General features: G+C 46.7%; 1 protein-coding gene across 3 annotated transcripts in view; it reads left to right on the top strand.

Moving 5' to 3' along the window:
* Positions 1-25,275, top strand: part of LOC141273670 (cGMP-dependent protein kinase 2-like) — a 604,296-nt gene that overhangs the window by 552,343 nt on the left and 26,678 nt on the right. For all 3 annotated transcript variants that reach the window (XM_073685845.1, XM_073685846.1, XM_073685847.1), the window contains one exon: positions 11,303-11,365. In XM_073685845.1, the coding sequence (XP_073541946.1) occupies positions 11,303-11,365 (63 nt within the window). The remainder of the gene's footprint in view (positions 1-11,302; positions 11,366-25,275) is intronic.

Below are 25,275 nucleotides of genomic sequence, written 5' to 3'. Positions count from 1 at the left end.
TGTTAGGTTGCCTTGATCCAAAGGTGGTGCTATCGATGTCGGACAGCGCTCAACACCAGCTGCTGTTACCACCTCCAAAGAAAATGATGACCTGCCAATCACGCTGGCTGTTGCGGGTAAAGAGGTGGCAGGTCTGCGCCCCAAAACAGGTGTGACTGCTGTCCCCCCAGTCACAGAGGATGAAGAGGCCGCGGATGCACAAGATATGGCAGACGGTGGTTGGCCCGGCCGGCTAGGCCGCATTGTAGCACACTGAGCTTCCCACTGCAACTTATGCTTCATGTCCATGTGCCGGTTCATGCATGAAGTACTCAAACTATGTATTTTTTGGCCTCTACTTAGCTTTTGCTGACAAATGTTACAGATAACACGAGTTGGGTCATCTTTATCGATCTGAAAAAATGCCCAGGCTATGCAAGGCTTAGCACCCATGCGACCTGAAGAGCCACCACGACTTGTGGTGAGAGGCAGAGTTGTGTTTGAGGATGCAGTTGTTGACGTGCTTCCAGTACTACGTCTTTGTCCAGGAAGGCGCAACCTGACCTCGTCGTTACTAGCATCTTCCTCCACCTCCTCTGCTGACCTCATCTCTTGGCTGACTGTGGGTTGACAGTAAGTGGGATCTCCAACCTCATCATCATCACCCTGTGTGTTATCACACCCGTCGTCCTCAGAGCCAACCTGTTCCTGCCCTGACAAAAAACTAAAGTTGTCGCTCCAATCAGGTATTTGAGTCTTATCATCATCTTCCTCATTGTCTCCACCAACAGGAGTTACAGTTTGGGAATGAGGGTCTACATTATGGTCAGAACCTTCTGCGTCTGGTCCTGGATCCGACTCATAAAGATTCTGGGCATCAGTGCAGATCATTTCCTCGTCTGGATTCACAGAAGCGCTGGAGTCGACCTCTGATTGCCAGGCTATAGTATGAGTAAACAGCTCTGCAGACTCAACCATCTGTTCTACCTCATACTCAGACGGGCAGCTGGAGATTTGGGAGCTGTGAGGAAGCAAGTGCGATTTGGGTGACACCTTTGAAGACTTAAAGGAGCACTTGATATCCGTTGAAGCACCTGCTGTTTTTGTGCCTCATCTGGAATTTGTAGCGATTGGCGTGGCCGTTAGAAAGGGATCTTATCACATTGTCCGCTAAAAGAAGTAGACATTTTAGTTTGGCTGGAAGATGGTCTTTCTTCTGCAGATGTTACTGTTGCTTTAACACCTACCCCACGGACACAACCTTTTTTCCCCTTCCCAACACGCCTATTCCCCTTTCCACCAGCAGCAGGCCTTTTTCCACTCATTTTGGTGGTTAACTAATTCACAACTCTGGAGTTGTTTGCACAAAAAAACAATGGATGGTAACCGAGCAGAGCTGAGTGGCCAAACTGTGGTATTAGGCCAAAACTATTGGCTGGGTTAGATGCAGAAAAAAATATATTCAGTTTGCAACCTGATGGAGGTCAGTATAGATGGACTAATAGAGAAAGTCCGACCCACTGCTACAAGGCCAAATATTTTTTCAGAGGTAGATGCAGAAAAAAATTATATTCAGTTTGCAACCTGATGGAGGTCTGTATAGATGGATTAATAGAACAAGACCCACACACAGCTAGAAGCCCAATATTTTTTCAGAGGTAGATGCAGAAAAAAATATATTCAGTTTGCAACCTGATGGAGGTCAGTATAGATGGACTAATACAACAAGTCCCACACACAGCTAGAAGCCCAATATTTTTTCAGAGGTAGATGCAGAAAAAAATATATTCAGTTTGCAACCTGATGGAGGTCAGTATAGATGGACTAATACAACAAGTCCCACACACAGCTAGAAGCCCAAATATTTTTTCAGAGGTACTGTAGATGCAGATACAAATTATTTTTAATTTGCAACCTGATGGAGGTCAGTATAGATGGACTAATACAACAAGTCCCACACACAGCTAGAAGCCCAAATATTTTTTCAGAGGTACTGTAGATGCAGATAAAAATTATTTTTAATTTGCAACCTGATGGAGGTCAGTATAGATGGACTAATAGAGAAAGTCCGACACACTGCTAGAAGGCCAAATATTTTTTCAGAGCTAGATGCAGAAAAAAATTATATTCAGTTTGCAACCTGATGGAGGTCAGTATAGATGGATTAATAGAACAAGACCCACACACAGCTAGAAGCCCAATATTTTTTCAGAGGTAGATGCAGAAAAAAATATATTCAGTTTGCAACCTGATGGAGGTCAGTATAGATGGACTAATACAACAAGTCCCACACACAGCTAGAAGCCCAAATATTTTTTCAGAGGTACTGTAGATGCAGATAAAAATTATTTTTAATTTGCAACCTGATGGAGGTCAGTATAGATGGACTAATACAAAAAGTCCCACACACAGCTAGAAGACCAAATATTTTTTCAGAGGTACTTTAGATGCAGATACAAATTATTTTTAATTTGCAACCTGATGGAGGTCAGTATAGATGGACTAATACAACAAGTACCACACACAGCTAGAAGCCCAAATATTTTTTCAGAGGTAGATGCAGAAAAAAATATATTCAGTTTGCAACCTGATGGAGGTTAGTATAGATGGACTAATACAACAAGTCCCACACACAGCTAGAAGCCCAAATATTTTTTCAGAGGTACTGTAGATGCAGATAAAAATTATTTTTAATTTGCAACCTGATGGAGGTCAGTATAGATGGACTAATAGAGAAAGTCCGACACACTGCTAGAAGGCCAAATATTTTTTCAGAGCTAGATGCAGAAAAAAATTATATTCAGTTTGCAACCTGATGGAGGTCAGTATAGATGGATTAATAGAACAAGACCCACACACAGCTAGAAGCCCAATATTTTTTCAGAGGTAGATGCAGAAAAAAATATATTCAGTTTGCAACCTGATGGAGGTCAGTATAGATGGACTAATACAACAAGTCCCACACACAGCTAGAAGCCCAAATATTTTTTCAGAGGTACTGTAGATGCAGATAAAAATTATTTTTAATTTGCAACCTGATGGAGGTCAGTATAGATGGACTAATACAACAAGTCCCACACACAGCTAGAAGCCCAAATATTTTTTCAGAGGTACTATAGATGCAGATACAAATTATTTTTAATTTGCAACCTGATGGAGGTCAGTATAGATGGACTAATACAACAAGTCCCACACACAGCTAGAAGCCCAAATATTTTTTCAGAGGTAGATGCAGAAAAAAATATATTCAGTTTGCAACCTGATGGAGGTCAGTATAGATGGACTAATACAACAAGTCCCACACACAGCTAGAAGCCCAAATATTTTTTCAGAGGTACTGTAGATGCAGATACAAATTATTTTTAATTTGCAACCTGATGGAGGTCAGTATAGATGGACTAATACAACAAGTCCCACACACAGCTAGAAGCCCAAATATTTTTTCAGAGGTACTGTAGATGCAGATAAAAATTATTTTTAATTTGCAACCTGATGGAGGTCAGTATAGATGGACTAATAGAGAAAGTCCGACACACTGCTAGAAGGCCAAATATTTTTTCAGAGCTAGATGCAGAAAAAAATTATATTCAGTTTGCAACCTGATGGAGGTCAGTATAGATGGATTAATAGAACAAGACCCACACACAGCTAGAAGCCCAATATTTTTTCAGAGGTAGCTGCAGAAAAAAATATATTCAGTTTGCAACCTGATGGAGGTCAGTATAGATGGACTAATACAACAAGTCCCACACACAGCTAGAAGCCCAAATATTTTTTCAGAGGTACTGTAGATGCAGATAAAAATTATTTTTAATTTGCAACCTGATGGAGGTCAGTATAGATGGACTAATACAAGTCCCACACACAGCTAGAAGCCCAAATATTTTTTCAGAGGTACTGTAGATGCAGATACAAATTATTTTTAATTTGCAACCTGATGGAGGTCAGTATAGATGGACTAATAGAGAAAGTCCGACACACTGCTAGAAGGCCAAATATTTTTTCAGAGCTAGATGCAGAAAAAAATTATATTCAGTTTGCAACCTGATGGAGGTCAGTATAGATGGATTAATAGAACAAGACCCACACACAGCTAGAAGCCCAATATTTTTTCAGAGGTAGATGCAGAAAAAAATATATTCAGTTTGCAACCTGATGGAGGTCAGTATAGATGGACTAATACAACAAGTCCCACACACAGCTAGAAGCCCAAATATTTTTTCAGAGGTACTGTAGATGCAGATAAAAATTATTTTTAATTTGCAACCTGATGGAGGTCAGTATAGATGGACTAATACAAGTCCCACACACAGCTAGAAGCCCAAATATTTTTTCAGAGGTACTGTAGATGCAGATACAAATTATTTTTAATTTGCAACCTGATGGAGGTCAGTATAGATGGACTAATACAACCAGTCCCACACACAGCTAGAAGCCCAAATATTTTTTCAGAGGTAGATGCAGAAAAAAATATATTCAGTTTGCAACCTGATGGAGGTCAGTATAGATGGACTAATACAACAAGTCCCACACACAGCTAGAAGCCCAAATATTTTTTCAGAGGTACTGTAGATGCAGATAAAAATTATTTTTAATTTGCAACCTGATGGAGGTCAGTATAGATGGACTAATACAACAAGTCCCACACACAGCTAGAAGCCCAAATATTTTTTCAGAGGTACTGTAGATGCAGATACAAATTATTTTTAATTTGCAACCTGATGGAGGTCAGTATAGATGGACTAATAGAGAAAGTCCGACACAGTGCTAGAAGGCCAAATATTTTTTCAGAGCTAGATGCAGAAAAAAATTATATTCAGTTTGCAACCTGATGGAGGTCAGTATAGATGGATTAATAGAACAAGACCCACACACAGCTAGAAGCCCAAATATTTTTTCAGAGGTAGATGCAGAAAAAAATATATTCAGTTTGCAACCTGATGGAGGTCAGTATAGATGGACTAATACAACAAGTCCCACACACAGCTAGAAGCCCAAATATTTTTTCAGAGGTACTGTAGATGCAGATAAAAATTAGTTTTAATTTGCAACCTGATGGAGGTCAGTATAGATGGACTAATAGAATGATGCTATGCCCAAAAGATTTTACTTCACTAGGTGCAGTAAAAAAATTGGTATTCTATACACAGGTGGTATATCTTGCAGCACAGATAGGCTACTCCACTGATTAACACACTCTGCAATAGGCCAAAAAGGATTAGCTTTGCTAGATTCAGCCAAATGCTGTGAAAAAAACTTGCACAGCACTGGCACAGACCTGCCTGGCAAAAACTGATAGGAACTGATGTAACCTAGTCCTGAAAAGGACTCCAATTACAATTAATCTTTACTCCCACAACCTATCTATTTAAGAGCACAGACCTCCCTGATAAAAGTCCTAGGAAATGCTGTAACCTAGTCCTTAAAAGGACTGCAATCACAACTATTCCCTACTCCCAAGCTATCTGTATATTTGTGCGAAAATTGGCTTGAAATTAACAAGGTATAGCGCACACAGCAACAGCGGTGCCGTCTAACACGCAGCTGCAGCAGTGAGAAAATGGTGGCGACGGGGAAAATGGCTTGGTCTTATAGGGCAAGGACATGTGACATACACTGCCAATGACACATGCCCTTGCTTGTGTGAAAAAAAGCACTTCGCTCCGTGTGTGCGCTGCTGATAGGCTGACAGATTGCACCTCCCCACTGCAAATGCGGGAAAGAGAAAAAAAAATGGAGATCTTCATTGTTCCTGCAGAGATCCATCCCCTGCCCCTCCCCCCACCCCGCTGTACCCTCAAACTGCGTATTAACATTAATTTTCATCATTACTGAGAAAAAATCCAGTTATGATTTTGGTGCACGAACAGTTATCGAACATAACCTCGAACAGCCGAATTTTTATCAAATTGTTCGTGTTCGCCGAACGGCTCGAACACCGCCCAAAACAGCTCGAATTTGAGATTGGCGAACAGTTCGAGTAGAACAACGCTCATCTCTAATCCTAAGACCGTTGATCGGTAAGAATGTGGTGGTGTATTTGGATGACATTTTGATTTTTGCGCCGGATCTGGAGTCTCGTTGGCAGAGCGTACGTGAGGTATTGCAGTTGTTATGCGACAATTCACTTTTTGCTAAGCTGAAGAAATGTGAGTTCGCTGTGCAGAGAATTAGTTTTTTGGGCTACATTATCTCCAGTGAGGGCTTTGAGATGGACCCGGTGAAGGTTCAGGCGGTTCAGGAATGGCCTAGGCCTATTGGTTTGAAACCAATACAAAGATTTTTGGGTTTCGCCAATTATTACAGTAAATTCATTAAGAATTTTTCTATAATTGTTAAGCCGCTGACCGATCTCACCAGGAAAGGTGCGACTACGGTCCAGTGGACTACTGAGGCCATTGAAGCTTTTGTGTATCTCAAGGAGAGGTTCAGTTTTGCCCCCATCCTTATGCAGCCTGATGAGACCAAGCCTTTTTTGGTCGAAGTTGATGCTTCTTCGGTGGGGCGTCGGTGCTGTTTTGTCTCAGGAAAACAAGGATGGAGTACATCCCTGTGATTTTTTTTCAAAAATATTTTCTGAGACCGAAGTTAATTACGATGTCGGTAATCGGGAATTGCTGGCGATTAAACTCGCATTTGAACATTGGCGGCATTTCTTGGAAGGTGCTAAATTTCCCATTCAGGTTTTTACTGATCATAAGAATCTGATCTATCTTGATGCTGCCAAGCGCTTGAATGCCCATCAAGCTAGGTGGGCACTTTTTTTTTCGCGGTTTAATTTTTCTGTTACTTACATTCCGGGTACCAAGAATGTAAAAGCTGATGCTTTATCTCGCAGTTTTTCTCCCATGGTTGGTACCGAGGAGAAGGAGAGCATTTTACAGGAAGGTGTTGTGATAGCAGCATTGGACTCCGTTTTGGAAGATGGGATTCTGAAAGCCCAGGAGGATGCCCCATCTAACACTCCCCATGGGAGGTTGTTTGTGCCTAGGAACTTTAGGAGAGATTTGTTTGTGGAGTGTCATGAGTCTCGGTTGGCAGGTCATCCAGAAATTTCGGAGACTAAGAGACTTGTAGGTCGCAGTTTTTGGTGGCCTGGGTGGCAGAAGGAAGTCATTAAGTGGGTGCGTCAATGTACTGTGTGTGCTAGATCTAAGTCTTCACATGCTCCTGCTGCGGGGTTGCTTTGCCCTCTGAAGGTTCCTAGTGCTCCTTGGACGCATCTTGCTATGGATTTTATTACTGACCTTCCTGCCTCTGAGGGTTTCACTGTTATCTGGGTGGTCGTGGACCGTTTTAGCAAGATGTGTCACTTGGTTCCCTTCATCAAACTGCCCTGCACCCAGACACTCGCTAAGGCTTTTGTTAAAGAAATTGTCAGACTTCATGGCGTTCCTACCGACATTGTTTCCGATAGGGGACCTCAGTTCGTGGCTCGTTTTTGGCGTGCCTTTTGTGACAGGTTGGGCGTCCATTTGTCATTTTCATCTGGTTATCATCCTGAGTCTAATGGACAGACAGAAAGAAAGAACCAGGATGTTGAACAGTTTTTGCGTTGTTTTGTGGCTGACAATCAAGAGAGGTGGTCTGAGTTTCTGCCACTGGCTGTATTTGCTGTTAACAACCATACATCCTCTTTTGCTGGGTGTTCTCCTTTTTTTTGTTGTACTATGAGACGTCCATCGTTTGGGTCATTCTCTAAATTGGTATCGGCTGTGCTGGAGGAGGAGAATTTTTCCGGTGATTTGGAGAGAGTTTGGACTGATGTACAGTACAGACCAAAAGTTTGGACACACCTTCTCATTTAAAGATTTTTCTGTATTTTCATGACTATGAAAATTGTACATTCACACTGAAGGCATCAAAACTATCAATTAACACATGTGCAATTATATAGTTAACAAAAAAGTGTGAAACAACTGAAAATATGTCTTATATTCTAGATTCTTCAAAGTAGCCACCTTTTGCTTTGATGACTGCTTTGCACACTCTTGGCATTCTCTTGATGAGCTTCAAGAGGTAGTCACCAGAAATGGTTTTCACTTCACAGGTGTACCCTGTCAGGTTTAATAAGTGGGATTTCTTGCCTTATAAATGGAGTTGGGACCATGAGTTGTGTTGTGCAGAAGTCTGGTGGATACACAGCTGATAGTCCTACTGAATAGACTATTAGAATTTGTATTATGGCAAGAAAAAAGCAGCTAAGTAAAGAAAAATGAGTGGCCATCATTACTTTAAGAAATGAAGGTCAGTCAGTGCGAAAAATTGGGCAAACTTTGAAAGTGCCCCCCAAGTGCAGTTGCAAAAATCATCAAGCGCTACAAGTAAACTGACTCACATGAGGACCGCCCCAGGAAAGGAAGACCAAGAGTCACCTCTGCTTCTGAGGATAAGTTTATCCAAGTCACCAGCCTCAGAAATCGCAGGTTAACAGCAACTCAGATTAGAGGCCTTCATGGTAAAATAGCTGCTAGGAAACCACTGCAAAGGACAGGCAACAAGCAGAAGAGACTTGTTTGGGCTAAAGAACACAAGGAATGGACATTAGACCAGTGGAAATCTGTGCTTTGGTCTGATGAGTCCAAATTTGAGATCTTTGGTTCCAACCACCGTGTTTTTGAGCGATGCAGAAAAGGTGAATGGATGGACTCTACATATCTGGTTCCCACCGTGAAGCATGGAGGAGGAGGTGTGATGGTGTGGGGGGTGCTTTGCTGGTGACACTATTGGGGATTTATTCAAAATTGAAGGCATACTGAACCAGCATGGCTACCACAGCATCTTGCAGGGCATGCTATTCCATCCGGTTTGCGTTTAGTTGGACCATCATTTATTTTTCAACAGGACAATGACCCCAAACACACCTCAAGGCTGTGTAAGGGCTATTTGACAAAGAAGGAGAGTGATGGGGTGCTACGCCAGATGACCTGGCCTCCACAGTCACCAGACCTGAACCCAATCGGGATGGTTTGGGGTGAGCTGAACCGCAGAGTCAAGGCAAAAGGGCCAACAAGTGTTAAGCATCTCTGGGAACTCCTTCAAGATTGTTGGAAGACCATTTCCAGTGACTACCTCTTGAAGCTCATCAAGAGAATACCAAGAGTGTGCAAAGCAGTCATCAAAGCAAAAGGTGGCTACTTTGAAGAACCTAGATTATAAGACATATTTTCAGTTGTTTCACACTTTTTTGTTAAGTATATAATTCCACATGTGTTAATTCATAGTTTTGATGCCTTCAGTGTGAATGTACAAGTTCATAGTCATGAAAATACAGAAAAATCTTTAAATGAGAAGGTGTGTCCAAACTTTTGGTCTGTACTGTACGTCGTAACCTTCAAGAGGCTAACAAAAAATCCAAGAGGTACTTTGACAGGAAACGTCAAGAGGTTTTGTTTACTGTTGGTGACATGGTTTGGTTGTCCTCTAGGAATCTGCGGTTGAGGATCCCTTCTAAGAAATTGGGCCCGAAGTTTGTGGGTCCACTTAAGGTGTTTCAGGTAGTTAACCAATCTGCTGTTAGGTTGGAGGTTAATCCGGTGTTTCATGTTTCCTTATTGAAAAAAGCTGATGTTTCTGATAGGGACGCTACTGTCTATGTTCCTCCGGTGGAGGAAGACAGTGAATATGAAATTTCTCGCATTCTTAATTCTAGATGGCATAGAGGGAGATTGCAGTATCTCCTCGCTTGGAAAGGTTTCGGTCCCGAGGATAACTCCTGGGTAGGGGTGGATGATGTCTCTGCTCCTAGACTTGTCGGAGCGTTTCACAGGAGGTTTCCTGATAGACCTGGGCCTGGAGGATCCGGAGGATCCTCATAGAAGAGGGGGTACTGTTAGAACCCTCCTGTTAGTTTTTTCTATTTTGCTGGTCACATGACTTTTTGCCTATTTAATCCAGCTCCGCCCTCCTGGCCTTACTGGACTTCAGTGTTACATTTACTCTTAAGCTAGCCAGGTGCCTTGTACCTTACTCTGTAGTTTACTTGGTCTTTTGACCACTAGTACTTCTGTTTGTTTGTTTGTTTGTCTTTGCTCTGCTACAATTTCTGCTAGGAGGTGTCCAACTATATCCCAGTCCTTAGTTCTTGTAGGGACCACTCCCTTAAATCTATAGGTCTGCGTTCAGACTAGCCGAGGACTTAGGCGGGTCTGTTCACAAGGAACAGGTCCCCCGCTGCATCGTAGGGAATCAGCTTAGTCCTATTGTAGGGACAGTTTTCCTTTCTTTCCTTAGTGTTTGTAGCAGTTCATAACACTTTTTGCCAGAAACGCGTTGAGATGTATTCCCAACCTCTAATGGGACATACACCTTCCAAAAAGTTCAACTTATGTCTTGTCAGACCACAGAGTATTCTCCCAGAAGTCTTGACGATCATCAAGATGTTTTCTAGCAAAACTGAGATGAGCCTTTATGTTCTTTTTGCTCAGCAGTGATTTTCGTCTTGGAACTCTGCCATGCATGCCATTTTTACCCAGTCTCTTTTTTATGGTGGAGTCATGAACACTGACCTTAACTGAGGCAAGTGAGACCTACAGTTCTTTGGATGTTGTTGTGGGGTCTTTTGTAAACTCTTGAATGAGTCATCGCTGCGCTCTTGGGGTAATTTTGGTTGGCCGGCCGCTCCTGGGAAGGTTCACCACTGTTCCATGTTTTCACCATTTGTGCATAATAGCTCTCATTGTGGTTCGCTGGAGTCCCAAAGCTTTAAAAATTGCTTTATAACCCTTTCCAGGCTGATAGATCTCAATTACTTTGTTTCTCATTTGTTTCTAAATTTCTTTGGATCGCAGCATGATGTCTAGCTTTTGAGGATATTTTGGTCTGCTTCACTTTATCAGGGATGTCCTATTTAAGTCATTTCTCAATTGAAAACAGGTGTGGCAGTAATCAGGCCTGTGTGTGGCTAGGGAAATTGAACTCAGCTTCACAAAGATGTGATAAACCATAGTTAATTTATGTTTTAAGGGGGAGGGCAATCACTTTTTCACACAGGGTCCTGTAAGTTTGGATTTCTTTTTTCCTTAATAATAAAGGCCTTCATTTCAAAACTGCATTTTGTGTTTACTTGTGTTATCTTTGTCTAATATTTAAATTTGTTTTGTGATCTGAAACATTTAAGCGTGACAAAATGCAAAAGAATAAGAAATCAGGAAGGGGGCAAACACTTTTTCACACCACTGTACGTATATGCAGATGGAAAAATTACTAAATATTGTCTCATTATTTCACAGAAGTATGTATTTCAATATACAGTATGTTACATAGCATGTTGATAATTATCTGCAAATTTCTAATGTCCACAACTATGTTCTTATAATTGTAGAATTAACCCTGCGGAAAGACTTGGAAATCGCAAAAATGGCATAAGTGACATAAGAAAACATAAGTAAGTATTATCGCACCTACTGAGTCAGTTCTAGTAGTGCAACCCCAAAATGAAACTAAAAGGGGACCTTTCACCATTTTTTTCTATGTTCAGCTGGACACAAGATGTAATAGTTGCTGCAGAGCGGAATAATTTATTTATTTTTACATTTCTGCTCTCTTTATGGAAATATTTGTAATCAAATATCAGGTTAGACCAAAAGATGAGGGCTCTCTGTTATACATCTCAGTTCTCAGACATTGAAAAACTATGATTTCTTTTTCTGCAGTGTGTTGCTGCTTACTTTTGATTGGTCTGCATCATACAGGGAGAAAGAAGTAGCACATTCCCCCAGTGAAAACTATTTGATGACATGCACTTGAACTTAACAAAAGTTAATTCATTAGGTGCCAAATATTTTGCTAATATCTCTGCAATAAAAAAACAAATAGTAAACAAATAATAACTTTTATTCAGCTCTGCAGCCTCTATTATATTGTGTGTCCAGTTCAACATAAACAAAATTGGTCAAATGTCCTCTTTAAAGAAGCACTTCCAATATTTTTTTTATTTACTAAACCTGTTGAAATATATGTGTTGTGTAATTTAAATGCAATAAAATAATCACCAATCGCCATCTTCCCTAGTTTTTAGCACCACACTGGTCCTTTTCTCATTCACGTGATTGCAATTCTAACTTGCTGGATCACACTGGGGTTTATGTGTGACCTGGAAGTCGCTTTTGCAATGTAAGTCTATGGAGCATCAGTATAGAAAACTGAAATTTGACACCTAGCTTGACAGATGTACTGGCTGGTGTTGTGTTAAAGGGAATCTGTTAGTAAAATGAACACCCCAAACCAAATACATGGGCATGCAAGTAATTAAAAGCCAAATCCATTGATACCTTTATATCTTGTATCTGTTGCTGCATTCCAGAAAAATCAGCAGTTTAATTAATAGGCCATGATAGAAAAGATCTACAGATACAGATTTAACCCCATAATTGAGGATTCTGAAAATTAATAATCAGTCTTGTTGGAGAAAGAAACAGATTTTTCTGATATTATACAGTATATTACAAAGTTGTTTATTTTCATGTGTACTATTGATTTGTAAACAAAAATTAAAATGACATACTCTTTAACCAATTATGATGTATGCAAGGTGGCAAAGTTTTGCAAGGCTGGAAAATAAGTTAATAAGACACTGAACAATTTGTGTAACTTCCTTTTCAGGATCTTGCTTCTCACAGTGGTCACACTCAGATCTGTAAAAATTTGCCCAGTTCTATCCAAACCCCTGGTGTGTATTTTGTGACAGTACCTTTCTCTGCCCCACAGACCCTGCTTTACAGGGCTTTGTTAGACTCTGTCTACTCTTCTGCTCCCTCCAAAGTAACCATCCTGTAGACTAACTAACTTCAGCAAGACAACTACAAGTCATACTCGAGTCCACTATACCTTGCTCACAAAAACAAAAGGACATCCTTCCTACCCTGGCACTAGCTTTCAAGGGCTTCCACCCTTCCCAATATCTACTACACCCAGTCTAGTTTAGTTCAGGTCTAGTTCTATTGCGGTACTAATGGATTGTTTCTAAGTTTCATTAAAAAACACTCCCCAGCCTCCCAGTTTCATGCTTGTTAGGAGGCAAGGCACTCCTGAAGAATAATAGTTTAGACCGGTGGCATAGTTGCGCCACTGGCCTAAACTATGCACTCTCCAATGCTGCAAGCTGAGGCACTCTTTCCTCTGCAGCATAGGAGGAGTGCACTCCATGCATCTGACCAGCTTTAGATCAGCTCTTACAAGCTCTATTATTAAGAGCTTATAAGCTACATAGATACAGTAACAAAGCTAGATTTTCTGAATAGATATAGTAACAAAACCAAGCTTTTTTACAGATATCATAGCAGTACCAAGTTTTTTACATAGTTATGGTGACAGAACCAAGAGTACTACACAGATACCATAACAAAACCAAGCTTATGACATATATACGATAGCAGGACCAAGTTTATTTCACATATATGGTATCAGAACCATGTTCGCTTCACATATATGGTAACAGAAAGAAGCTTACTACATATATAGCGTAATAGGATTAAACTTACAGCATAGCTGATGTACCAGAACCAAGTTTACTGCACAGATACAGTAACACAGGAATTTTGCTTCATAGATACACTTCAAGAATCAAGCTAAGTGACCAGCTTAGTGGCAAAAGCCAACCATGGTGATGAACATGAGCAGCATTTAATTTTACATATTGTCCAATATTTAAAAAACCCTCATATGCATTTTTCTATATACATGGACACATTAAAACACACTTTCACCTTACTGAAGTACAAGTTCATGCACATGTTCACTGCATACAAAGACGCAATCTCACACACATGTCCACCAAATACACAGATGCAATTGTAGGCATTCATCACATACATCGATGCACTTTAACACATGTTCATCACATACATGGATGCACTTATAAACATGTTCACCACACATGGACATACTTTTACACAAGTTCACCACCTTCACACTATTACATGCATTCACCACCAACATGGATATACATCGTACTCAAACACATGTGTGGCACCCCAGCAGTCCAGTTGCCTCCCTCACAAGGGGTGATGCCAAGCCTGAAAGCAAGGAGGGGTTCCCTAATCAGGTTTACCAGCATACAACACTTTCCTGGCTCCAGACCAGTAAGGGGAGCTCCTCCCCTTATCAACTGGAATATGGAGGCGGGGTTAGTAAGAGTGAGTTGAGGGGAGTTGAAGACAGGACAGCGACGAGGAAGGACCTGGGGAAGGGAGCTGTAGACAAGCTCGCCACAGAGGAGAGAAGCGCAAAAGAACCGGACACCGGAGTCCGTGGTTGTGCGGGCACTGAAGGCCCAGCAGCAGAAACCAGAGGGCAGGAGACTGCAGATCTCCTGGACCCACCAGACGCCCGCCGGCACAGCAGCACCATAGGACCCAGCACCGCCACGTGGGAGCGACGCTTAAGGAAGGCCCAAGGTGCCTGCCATACGGGTGAGGAAAAAGACGTTTTACTCAGGAACGAGGGCCGCAGCATAGCTTCAAGCAACAGGGCCAAAGAGATTAGCACAGAGGGAAGGCCTACAACTTTATCTGGCGAGGTGCATCCCCAACTTGCTTTCAGGCCGCCCAGACCTCTACCACCAGCTAGTACCCGTGCCCCGGTCTGCTTAACAAGCCGCAAGTAAAGATAAGAGGAAACCGCGATTAAGCTGTGGACTGGTTATTATCAGCGCCCATCACCTGCATTACACCGCACCAGCAACATCTACCTCCACAATTCTACATATACTGCCCTGGAGCTTAGCTCTGCCTGTGGAGAGCTGAAGCAACTCTGCTGCGTCACCATCAGCTCCAGAGGATCTGCACCGCAGCGGCGGCCCCATATAGCTGCATACCACAGGTGGCGTCACGAACCTTATATAGAAAAACTTTATTCCCCTTTTACTTATGCTTTACTTGACCACCCTGGGTCACAGACCGGGTCACTGCCACCGTGACATCCCCTAGCATCGACCGGCCTGGCTTCCAAGTACCCCACGGCCCAGGGGGCACGTCACATGTACATGGATGCACTTGTACACATGTTTACCAACCTCATGGATGAAATTATACTCAAATTCATCATATCTACAGTATATATATACTGTATATATTTGCAGTTATAAACTTGTTAACTAACTACAATCGACACACTCATACACACTTTTTGCCGCATACATGGATACACTTATATCCACATTCACCACATACATGGATGCACTTATATACACATTCACCACATACATGGATGCACTTATATGCACATTCACCACATACATGGATGCACTTATATAAACACTAGCTATTGAACCACCCGTTCTACGCCCCGGTGGCGAGCATTTTTATTGGTATATGGTCTCCCATGCTGGCATGTGCTGCCCCCATCCTGTCCCCACCATCCAATCCCGGTATGCGTGGCTCTCCTCATCCTCGATCCCGGTATGCGTGGCTCCCCTCATCCCCGATCCCGGTATACGTGGCTCCCCTCATCCCCAATCCCGGTATGTGTGGCTCCCCTCATCCCCGATCCTGGTATGCGTGGCTCCCCTCATCCCCATTTCCGGTATGCGTGGCTCCCCTCATCCCCATTTCCGGTATGCGTGGCTCCCCTCATCCCCATTTCCGGTATGTGTGGCTCCCCTCATCCCCATTTCCGGTATGCGTGGCTCCCCTCATCCCCATTTCCGGTATGCGTGGCTCCCCTCATCCCCATTTCCGGTATGCGTGGCTCCCCTCATCCCCATTTCCGGTATGCGTGGCTCCCCTCATCCCCATTTCCGGTATACGTGGCTCCCCTCATCCCCAATCCTGGTATGCATGGCACCCCTCATCCCTATCCTGGTGCGTATGGTATCCCTCATCCTGGTATGCATGGCACCCTATCCCTCACTCCCAATCCTGGTATGCGTGGCACCCCTCACCCCCAATCCCGGTATGCATGGCACCCCTCACCCCCCAAATCCTGGTATGCGTGGCACCCCTCACCCCCCAATCCTGGTATGTGTGGCCTCCTCAACCCCCCAATCCTGGTATGTGTGGCCTCCTCAACCCCCCATTCCTGGTATGTGTGGCCTCCACAATCCCCCATTCCTGGTATTTGTGGCCTCCTCAATCCAAGTATCCATGTATGTGTGGCCTCGTCAATCCCCTAATCCCTGGTATGTGTGGCCTCCACAATCCCCGATCCCTGGTATGTGTGGCCTCCTCAATCCCCCATCCCTGGTATGTGTGGCCCCCTCAATCCCCTAATCCCTGGTATGTGTGGCCTCCTCAATCCCCCATCTGTGGTATGTGTGGCCTCCTCAATCCCCCATCCCTGGTATGTGTGGCCTCCTCAATCCCCTAATCCCTGGTATGTGTTGCCTCATCAATCCCCCATCCCTGGTATGTGTGGCCCCCTAAATCCCCTAATCCCTGGTATGTGTGGCTTCCTCATCCCCCTTTCCTGGTATGTGTGGCCTCCTCAATCCCCCATCCCTGGTATGTGTGGCCTCCTCAATCCCCCATTCCTGGTATGTGTGGCCTCCTCAATCCCCCATCCCTGGTATGTGTGTCCCCCTCAATCCCCTAATCCCTGGTATGTGTGGCCTCCTCAATCCCCCATCCGTGATATGTGTGGCCTTCTCAGTCCCCCATCCCTGGTATGTGTGGCCTCCTCAATCCCCTAATCCCTGGTATGTGTTGCCTCCTCAATCCCCCATCCCTGGTATGTGTGGCCCCCTAAATCCCCTAATCCCTGGTATGTGTGGCTTCCTCATCCCCCATTCCTGGTATGTGTGGCCTCCTCAATCCCCTATCCCTGGTATTTGTGGCCTCCTCAATCCCCCATTCCTGGTATGTGTGGCCTCCTCAATCCCCCATTCCTGGTATGTGTGGCCTCCACAATCCCCCATTCCTGGTATGTGTGGCCTCCACAATCCCCGTTCCTGGTATGTGTGGCCTCCTCAATCCCCCATCCCTGGTATGTGTTGCCTCATCAATCCCCCATTCCTGGTATGTGTGGCCTCCACAATCCCCCATTCCTGGTATGTGTGCCCTCCTCAATCCCCCATTCCTGGTATGTGTGGCCTCCTCAATCCCCTAATCCCTGGTATGTGTGGCCTCCTCAATCCCCGATCCCTGGTATGTGTGGTCCCCTCAATCCCCTAATCTCTGGTATGTGTGGCCTCCTCAATCCCCCATCCCTGGTATGTGTGGCCTCCTCAATCCTCCATTCCTGGTATGTGTGGCCTCCTCAATCCCCCATCCCTGGTATGTGTGGCCTCCTCAATCCCCCATTCCTGGTATGTGTGGCCTCCTCAATCCCACATCCCTGGTATGTGTGGCCTCCTCAATCCCCTAATCCCTGGTATGTGTGGCCTCCTCAATCCCCCATTCCTGGTATGTGTGGCCTCCTCAATCCCCCATCCCTGGTATGTGTGGCCTCCTCAATCCCCCATCCCTGGTAAGTGTGGCCTCCTCAATCCCCCATTCCTGGTATGTGTGGCCTCCTCAATCCCCCATTCCTGGTATGTGTGGCCTCCTCATCCCCCCAATCACTGCACACATAAAACAATAAACACTTATACTCACCTTCCTTCCTCACCTCTGCTCCAGCGCTGTGTCCTGTCTGCAGCAGCTGCTGCCTGCACATTCACGCTTCTCCATGCCGGGACTATGGGTGTGGAGAAGCGTGAATATGCTTTCTCTTTAGCGGCGGCCACTGACAGCAAGAGCCGGGGCTCAGCGCTCCTCCGTGACCGCTACTAAAGAGAATGAATATTCCGTCTTCTCCACGCCCATGGGAGTGGCCTCAGAGGGAATATTCATGTCCCTTTAGCAGCGGGCACACGTGGTAGTGTGCTCCGCTCCTCCACTGCCGCAACCCGCTCCTCTGCCGCCGCAACCTCCTACTCACCTATCCTCCTCGTTCCCACGCTGCTTGGGGCCCTCACGGACCCCCTCCGGCCACGGGCCGGGCCCCATAGCAGTGGCCGTCTTACCTGTAACGGCTGGATGCGGGTCTTCTGTCTGGAGCCAGACTGCGCGTCACGCATGCGCAGTCTATCGAGGCTTCGGACAGAGACGCGCTTCTGCCGTTATATTATAGATTGACGACATACATGGATGCACTTATATACACATTCACACATACATGGATGCACTTATATACACATTCACCACATACATGGATGCACTTATATACACATTCACCACATACATGGATGCACTTATATACACATTCATCCCATACACGGATGCACTTATATATACATTCACTACATACATGGATGCACTTATATACACATTCACCACATACATGGATGCACTTATATACACATTCATCGCATACATGGATGCACTTATATACACATTCATCACATACATGGATGCGCTTACAGTACAGACCAAAAGTTTGGACACACCTTCTCATTTAAAGATTTTAGTGTATTTTCAGGACTTTGAAAATTGTACATTCACACTGAAGGCATCAAAACTATGAATTAACACATGTGGAATTATATACTTAACAAAAAATTGTGAAACAACTGAAAATATGTCTTATATTTTAGGTTCTTCAAAGTAGCTAACTTTTGCTTTGATGACTGCTTTGCACACTCTTCTCATTCTCTTGATGAGCTTCAAGAGGTAGTCACCTGAAATGGTTTTCACTTCACAGGTGTGCCCTGTCAGGTTTAATAAGTGGGATTTCTTGCCTTATAAATGGGGTTGTGACCATCAGTTGTGTTGTGCAGAAGTCTGGTGGATACACAGCTGATTGTCTGTAATGCACACTCCCGGGCTGAGTGGCGTGTTCGTGTGTATGTAGTGATTCCACTGTGACATGAACTGGAGAGTGCCTGGAGGGGCGTAACTAAGTATCTGCCCGATCCGACCAAGGTCGCATGACGGCATACGACGCCAGTGCACCAGGGAGGAACCGGGCAGAGGGACCAGGTGCTACTCCAGGTCAGACCCCGGACACGGCTGTTGATCCACACAGGGGAATACTGGAACGGGCAGGTTAGGCTGGCACACCGACTGGTGAGTATAGGCAGACATGGCTGGAATACAGACGGGTGGATGCTGGTAAGCACGACTGGTATGCAGGCAGGGAGGTACTGGCAGGTACGACAGGTTGGAGCACCGAGTGGATAGGACCCAGTACAGACTGGGACTCAGGAACAGAACCGCAGACGCGATGGACAAACAGCAGGGTGAGGCCGCCCAGAGCAGCAAGCAAGAGCAGAACAAGACGAGACCGCCTGGAGTGGTGAGCGAGAGAAGAGCAGGACAAGGCCGATTGGAGCGGTGAACGAGAGAGGAGCAAGACGAGACTGCCGAAGCAGCGAGCAAAGGGTCGGAGCAGAGCGAGACTGCCGGAGCAGCGAGCAAAGGGTCGGAGCAGAGCGAGACTGCCGGAGCAGCGAGCAAAGGGTCAGAGCAGAGCGAGACTGCCGGAGCAGCGAGCAAAGGGTCAGAGCAGAGCGAGACTGCCGGAGCAGCGAGCAAAGGGTCAGAGCAGAGCGAGACTGCCGGAGCAGCGAGCAAAGGGTCAGAGCAGAGCGAGACTGCCGGAGCAGCGAGCAAAAGGTCAGAGCAGAGCGAGACTGCCAGAGCAGCGAGCAAAGGGTCAGAGCAGAGCGAGACTGCCGGAGTAGCGAGCAAAGGGTCAGAGCAGAGCGAGACTGCCGAAGCAGCGAGCAAAGGGTCAGAGCAGAGTGAGACTGCCGGAGCAGCGAGCAAAGGGTCAGAGCAGAACGAGACTGCCAGAGCAGCGAGCAAAGGGTCAGAGCAGAGCGAGACTGCCGGAGCAGCGAGCAAAGGGTCAGAGCAGAGTGAGACTGCCGGAGCAGCGAGCAAAGGGTCAGAGCAGAGCGAGACTGCCGGGGCAGCGAGCAAAGGGACAGAGCGGAGCGAGACTGCCGGAGCAGTGAGCAAAGGGTCAGAGTGGAGCGAGACTGCCGAAGCAGTGAGCAAAGGGTCAGAGAGGAGCGAGACTGCCGGAGCAGTGAGCAAAGGGTCAGAGCGGAGCGAGACTGCCGGAGCAGTGAGCAAAGGGTCAGAGTGGAGCGAGACTGCCGGAGCAGTGAGCAAAGGGTCAGAGCGGAGCAGGACTGCCGGAGCAGTGAGCAAGGCAGAGCAGGCTATAACCGCCGGAGCGGTGAGCAAGGTAGAGCAGGCAAGAACTGCCGGAGCGGTGAGCAAAGCAGAGCAGGGGGGACAGGGCTATTTCACACGGATCAGACAGGAAGGGAAAGGCAGAACCAGATACCCACAGGGAACTTGCAGTGAAGTAGCGAGTGGACCACAAACTCACAAACGGAAGTACAGTGACAACGAGCAGGAGTTAGGTATGAGTTCAGACTCTGCAGAAAAAGGGAAGGTACGGACATAGAGAAAAACAGGAAACAGGCTAGGAGAGTATTCAGACAAGAACAGACACAGCAGCAAGATACAGGAGCGGGTCTAGGTATGCGGCCCCTAGAAGGCGGAACGAACAGTCTAGGAGCGTGTTTAGACAGGAGCAGGCAAGATACAGGAACGGGTCTAGGTATGCGGCCCCTAGAAGGCGGAAAGAACAGGCTAGGAGCATGTTCACACAGGCCTGGATATACAGCCTCCAGGATAGACAAAATACAACAGGCTAGAAGATAATACAGACAGGACACAGTTCAGACACGGGAACTGATACCGAAGACAGGAAACATAAACGAGACCTGGCATATCAGTGACCAGAAGCCAACTGACAGAACACAATGCTCAGGCAGGGTTTCCTGGGAGGAGCTGGGTTAAATACCAGGTGACAGACAGCAATAGGCTGAGGACGCACAAGGGGTGTGCCCGCAGCAGGTACAAGAAACAGGAAGTGATCGGGCGCCACCCTTAAGCAGCAGAAACAGAGGCAAGCAAACAGCATGGAGGGAAGCCAGGCTAGCAGACTGGACTGGAGATCAAGTGCGTGCTCTTGCACAGTGGGAGATGGACCACTATGCAAGGACGCCGCCAGGTATGTTACAGTACCCCCCCCTTACGCCCCCTCTTCTTCAGGCCTGCCAGAATGTTCCGCAGGGAATTCGAGGGCCAATCCTTCACTTCAAGGAGATCACTTCCACTGTCCACAGGAAAAACTGGTCTCATCTGAGTAGCTAGGATGCTACCTCCTATCCAGCCATCCTCAGCAACAGACGAAGCGGGTGGAGTACCAGGAACAGTACACAAGGAAGTCTCTCTCCACATATTTTCAGGTGGCACCCCAGAGGGTTCAGGAGACAACTGGAAGTCCTCCGCCGGGTTGGAGGGGTGCAGAGACTCCAGGGTAACCTCTGCTTCGGAGTACACTAGGTCGGACTCGCTGGAAGAAGCGGGCGAGGTATCAGGTACTGAGTATAGGAGAGTCCCTGTCCATTCGCTATCAGGTAGCACCCCGAAGGGTTCAGGAGACAACTGGAGGTCCTCCGCCTGGTCGGAGGGGTGTAGAGACTCGGGAATAACCTTTGCTTCGGAGTACACTAGGTCGGACTCACTGGAAGAAGCGGCCGAGGTATCAGGTACCGAGTATAGGAGAGTCTCTGTCCATTCGCTATCAGGTAGCACCCCGAAGGGTTCAGGAGACAACTGGAGGTCCTCCGCCTGGTCAGAGGGGTGTAGAGACTCGGGGATAACCTCTGCTTCAGAGTACACTAGGTCGGACTCACTGGACGAAGCGGCCGAGGTATCAGGTACAGAGTATAGGGAAGACTCTGTCCATTCGCTACCAGGTAGCACCCCAAAGGGTTCTGGAGACAACTGGAGGTCCTCCGCCTGGTCGGAGGAGTGTAGAGACTCGGGGGTAACTACCGCTTTAAGGTACCCATTGTCAAGCTCACAGGACGGAGCGGACGAAGTATCGGGTACCGGGTGTGGGGAAGTCTCTCTCCATTTGTCATCAAGTGGTATCCCGGAGGATTCAGGAGGCAACAGGGGGTCCTCCGCCAGGTAGAAGAGGTGCACAGACTCGGAGGTAATCACTGCTTCGGAGTACCCTTGGACTGGCTCACCGGTTAAAGTGGGTGAAGTATCAGATACCGGGTGCTGGCAGTCCTCCTGTGTGGATTCTGGGTGGGCAGTAGTCTCTTCGGGCAGGAGAACTGGTGCGCTACCCACGCACATTACCCGTCCGGGCTGCTCCGGGATACCGGAAAATGAAGCTTCAGCAGGAACCTCAAGGTTGGGATCAGGAGGTCTTTGGGAGGACAGACCCTGGCGTGTCGGCTTGCCTCTATGCCTAGCACGTCTGGACTGCCTCTTGAGGTTGGGAGAAGAATTCCGGAGAGCGTAGTCATCCTGTGTGGATTCTGGGTGGGCAGTAGTCTCTTCGGGCAGGAGGACTAGTGCGCTACCCACACACATTACCCATCGGGGCTGCTTCGGGATTTTGGGAAGTTAAGCTTCAGCAGGGGTCTCCGGGTTAGGGTCATCGAAGACCATTAGAAAGGCCACCAGGAAGGCCTGAAGGTCCAGGAGGATAGGATCCTGTGTTTCCCATAGGGGGTTGATCCATTCCAAGGCATCACCCGCTAGGTTAGACATAATGAATCCCACCTTAACCCGATCGGTGGGAAAACAAAGAGGGTAGAACTTGAAGCGTAGCAAGCATTGCTCCACAAATGCACGGCTTTGTTTTGGATCACCATGACACCGCGGCGGATCCGCAGGAACGAGTGCTGATAGATCCATCTGGACGGTAGCGTAATTCGCCTGGAACTCAGCTGGTAGCAAAAAAAATAAATAAATTTCCTCTAGATGCACGTATTCGCTGGAAAAAGTCTCAGAGAGCGAAGGCCGTGGGGCTCAACGGGAACCAAGGCCTGAGCATGCTGTAACGCACACGCCCGGGCTGAGTGGCGTGTGCGTGTGTATGTAGTGATTCCACTGTGCCATGAACCGGAGAGTGCCTGGAGGGGAGTAACTAAGTATCTGCCTGATCCGACCAAGGTCGCACGACGGCATACGACGCCAGTGCACCAGGGAGGAACCGGGCAGAGGGACCAGGTGCTACTCCAGGTCAGACCCCGACACGGCTGTTGACCCACACAGGGGAATACTGGAACAGGCAGGTTAGGCTGGCACACCGACTGGTGAGTATAGGCAGACATGGCTGGAATACAGACGGGTGGATGCTGATAAGCATGACTGGTATGCAGGCAGGGAGGTACCGGCAGGTACGACAGGTTGGAGCACCGAGTGGATAGGACCCAGTACAGACTGGGACTCAGGAACAGAACCGCAGACGTGGTGGACAAACGGCAGAGTGAGGCCGCCCAGAGCGGCGAGCAAGAGCAGAACAAGACGAGACTGCCTGGAGCGGTGAGCGAGAGAAGAGCAGGACAAGGCTGCTTGGAGCGGTGAGCGAGAGAGGAGCAGGACGAGACTGCCGGTGCAGCGAGCAAAGGGTCGGAGCAGAGCGAGACTGCCGGAGCAGTGAGCAAAGGGTCGGAGCAGAGCGAGACTGCCGGAGCAGCGAGCAAAGGCTCGGAGCAGAGCAAGACTGCCGGAGCAGCGAGCAAAGGGTCAGAGCAGAGCGAGACTGCCGGAGCAGCGAGCAAAGGGTCAGAGCAGAGCGAGATTGCCGGAGCAGCGAGCAAAGGGTCAGAGCAGAGTGAGACTGCCGGAGCAACGAGCAAAGGGTCAGAGCAGAGCGAGACTGCCGGAGCAGCGAGCAAAGGGTAAGAGCAGAGCGAGACTGCCGGAGCAGCGAGCAAAGGGTCAGAGCAGAGCGAGACTGCCGGAGCAGCGAGCAAAGGGTCAGAGCAGAGCAAGACTGCCGGAGCAGAGCAGCAAGCAAAGGGTCAGAGCGGAGCGAGACTGACGGAGCAGTGAGCAAGGCAGAGCAGGCTAGAACCGCCGGAGCAGTGAGCAAAGCAGAGCAGGCAAGAACTGCCGGAGTGGTGAGCAAGGCAGAGCAGGGGGGACAGGGCTCTGTTCACACGGAACAGACTGGTCAGTCCTTGAGCAGATGGGATCTCCCCTGGCCAGGCGGAGTTGAAGGCCTCCCAAACTGACTGTACTCTTCTGGCTACCTTGCTAGAGGCGGGTATAAGTAGCCCACGTCCCTGAGTGTACCGTGTGGTGCTCACCCGTATGGCCGGTGACTCGGGGCCTTCTAGTGGCGTCCGCTCCACGACGGCGGTGCTGGTCCCACGCGTGTGACCGTGCCTTCGGGTTTCTTGGCCAGAGGACCTGAAATCCCCTGCCGGGCGGTTTCTGCTGCTGGGTAAATATTAGTCCCCACAGCCTCGGACTCCGGGTCCGGTGATAGCTTCTCAGTCAGGGCGAGCTCTGCAGCTGCCAGCCCCTGACTCCTTATAGCACTGCTCCCGCAGAGCTCCTGATGTTCTTTTCCTAGATCTGCTTCTCTTCTCTGTCTCTACTTCTTCTCTACTCTCTAACCCTGCCTCAGCCCTGGGTTTATATAGGGGAAGTTCTTCCCCTCCCAGGACTGGGCAGGAGGTGTGGCATGCACAGGATCCCTGACCAAGAGACCTCCCACCTGCTCTCAGACATAACATTGCTGTTACTGTGGAAACCAGACCCCTGGGGTGCCACAGATGCATGAAGCTCAAAAAAACAGAATTATGTTTCAAATAAAAGGAATTAAATTAAATCATAAGAAAATAAAATTAGAATTTAAAAAATTGCAAGAAAACCTTGTAACTATAACTCAAACTCCTTTTCTTGGTGAGATGAGAAGTATTAGACAGATAGTAAAATGTGCTTTAATTGTTCTATGTAACAACAACAGGATTGCTGAATTGATACTGCCAGTGTAGCCTGACGTGACATAAATCAAGCAAATGGGTTTTGTAAGGCTTCAGCTGCAATATAGTTTCCGCGATTAGAGACCTAAGTAATCCATGTAGTCTTCCCTATTCTACCAGTCCAGTAAGGTAATGCATTTCTGTCCTCTGGCATGGAAGAAGATATTGACTAATAGACTTGGAAGGCAGCAAACCACTTTTTTCAGCAGCATTGCTATATACCTGCTTTCTATGCACAATGGTGTCAGATATTAAGTGAATTGATTTATATACAACCTAATAATTCAATCTATGAAATCATTACGATTTTATAAATCGGTAGTCTAAAATGTTTTCAGTTATTTAGGCCATCTTTGTCCCATTGACAGACTAGAAGTTGTGTGAAACAGAAAATTAGTAACATATTTTCAAATGATTGTGATAAAACACGACAGTAAATGACATAACTGCTTTTACAGTGTAGTGCTATATTCGGCATACTGCTATTTCTATCATTATTATTACAAAAAATTAGTGTATGTGTACTGTACATTTCAGATTATTTTTAATGTGTTTAT

The sequence above is a fragment of the Phyllobates terribilis genome, unplaced genomic scaffold (assembly GCF_046119375.1).
Source record: "Phyllobates terribilis strain yellow unplaced genomic scaffold, ASM4611937v1 Scaffold_5__5_contigs__length_657084704, whole genome shotgun sequence".
Classification (NCBI taxonomy): domain Eukaryota; kingdom Metazoa; phylum Chordata; class Amphibia; order Anura; family Dendrobatidae; genus Phyllobates; species Phyllobates terribilis.
The sequence above is the reverse complement of the archived record's forward strand: the minus strand, read 5'-3'. Positions and strand labels throughout refer to the sequence as shown.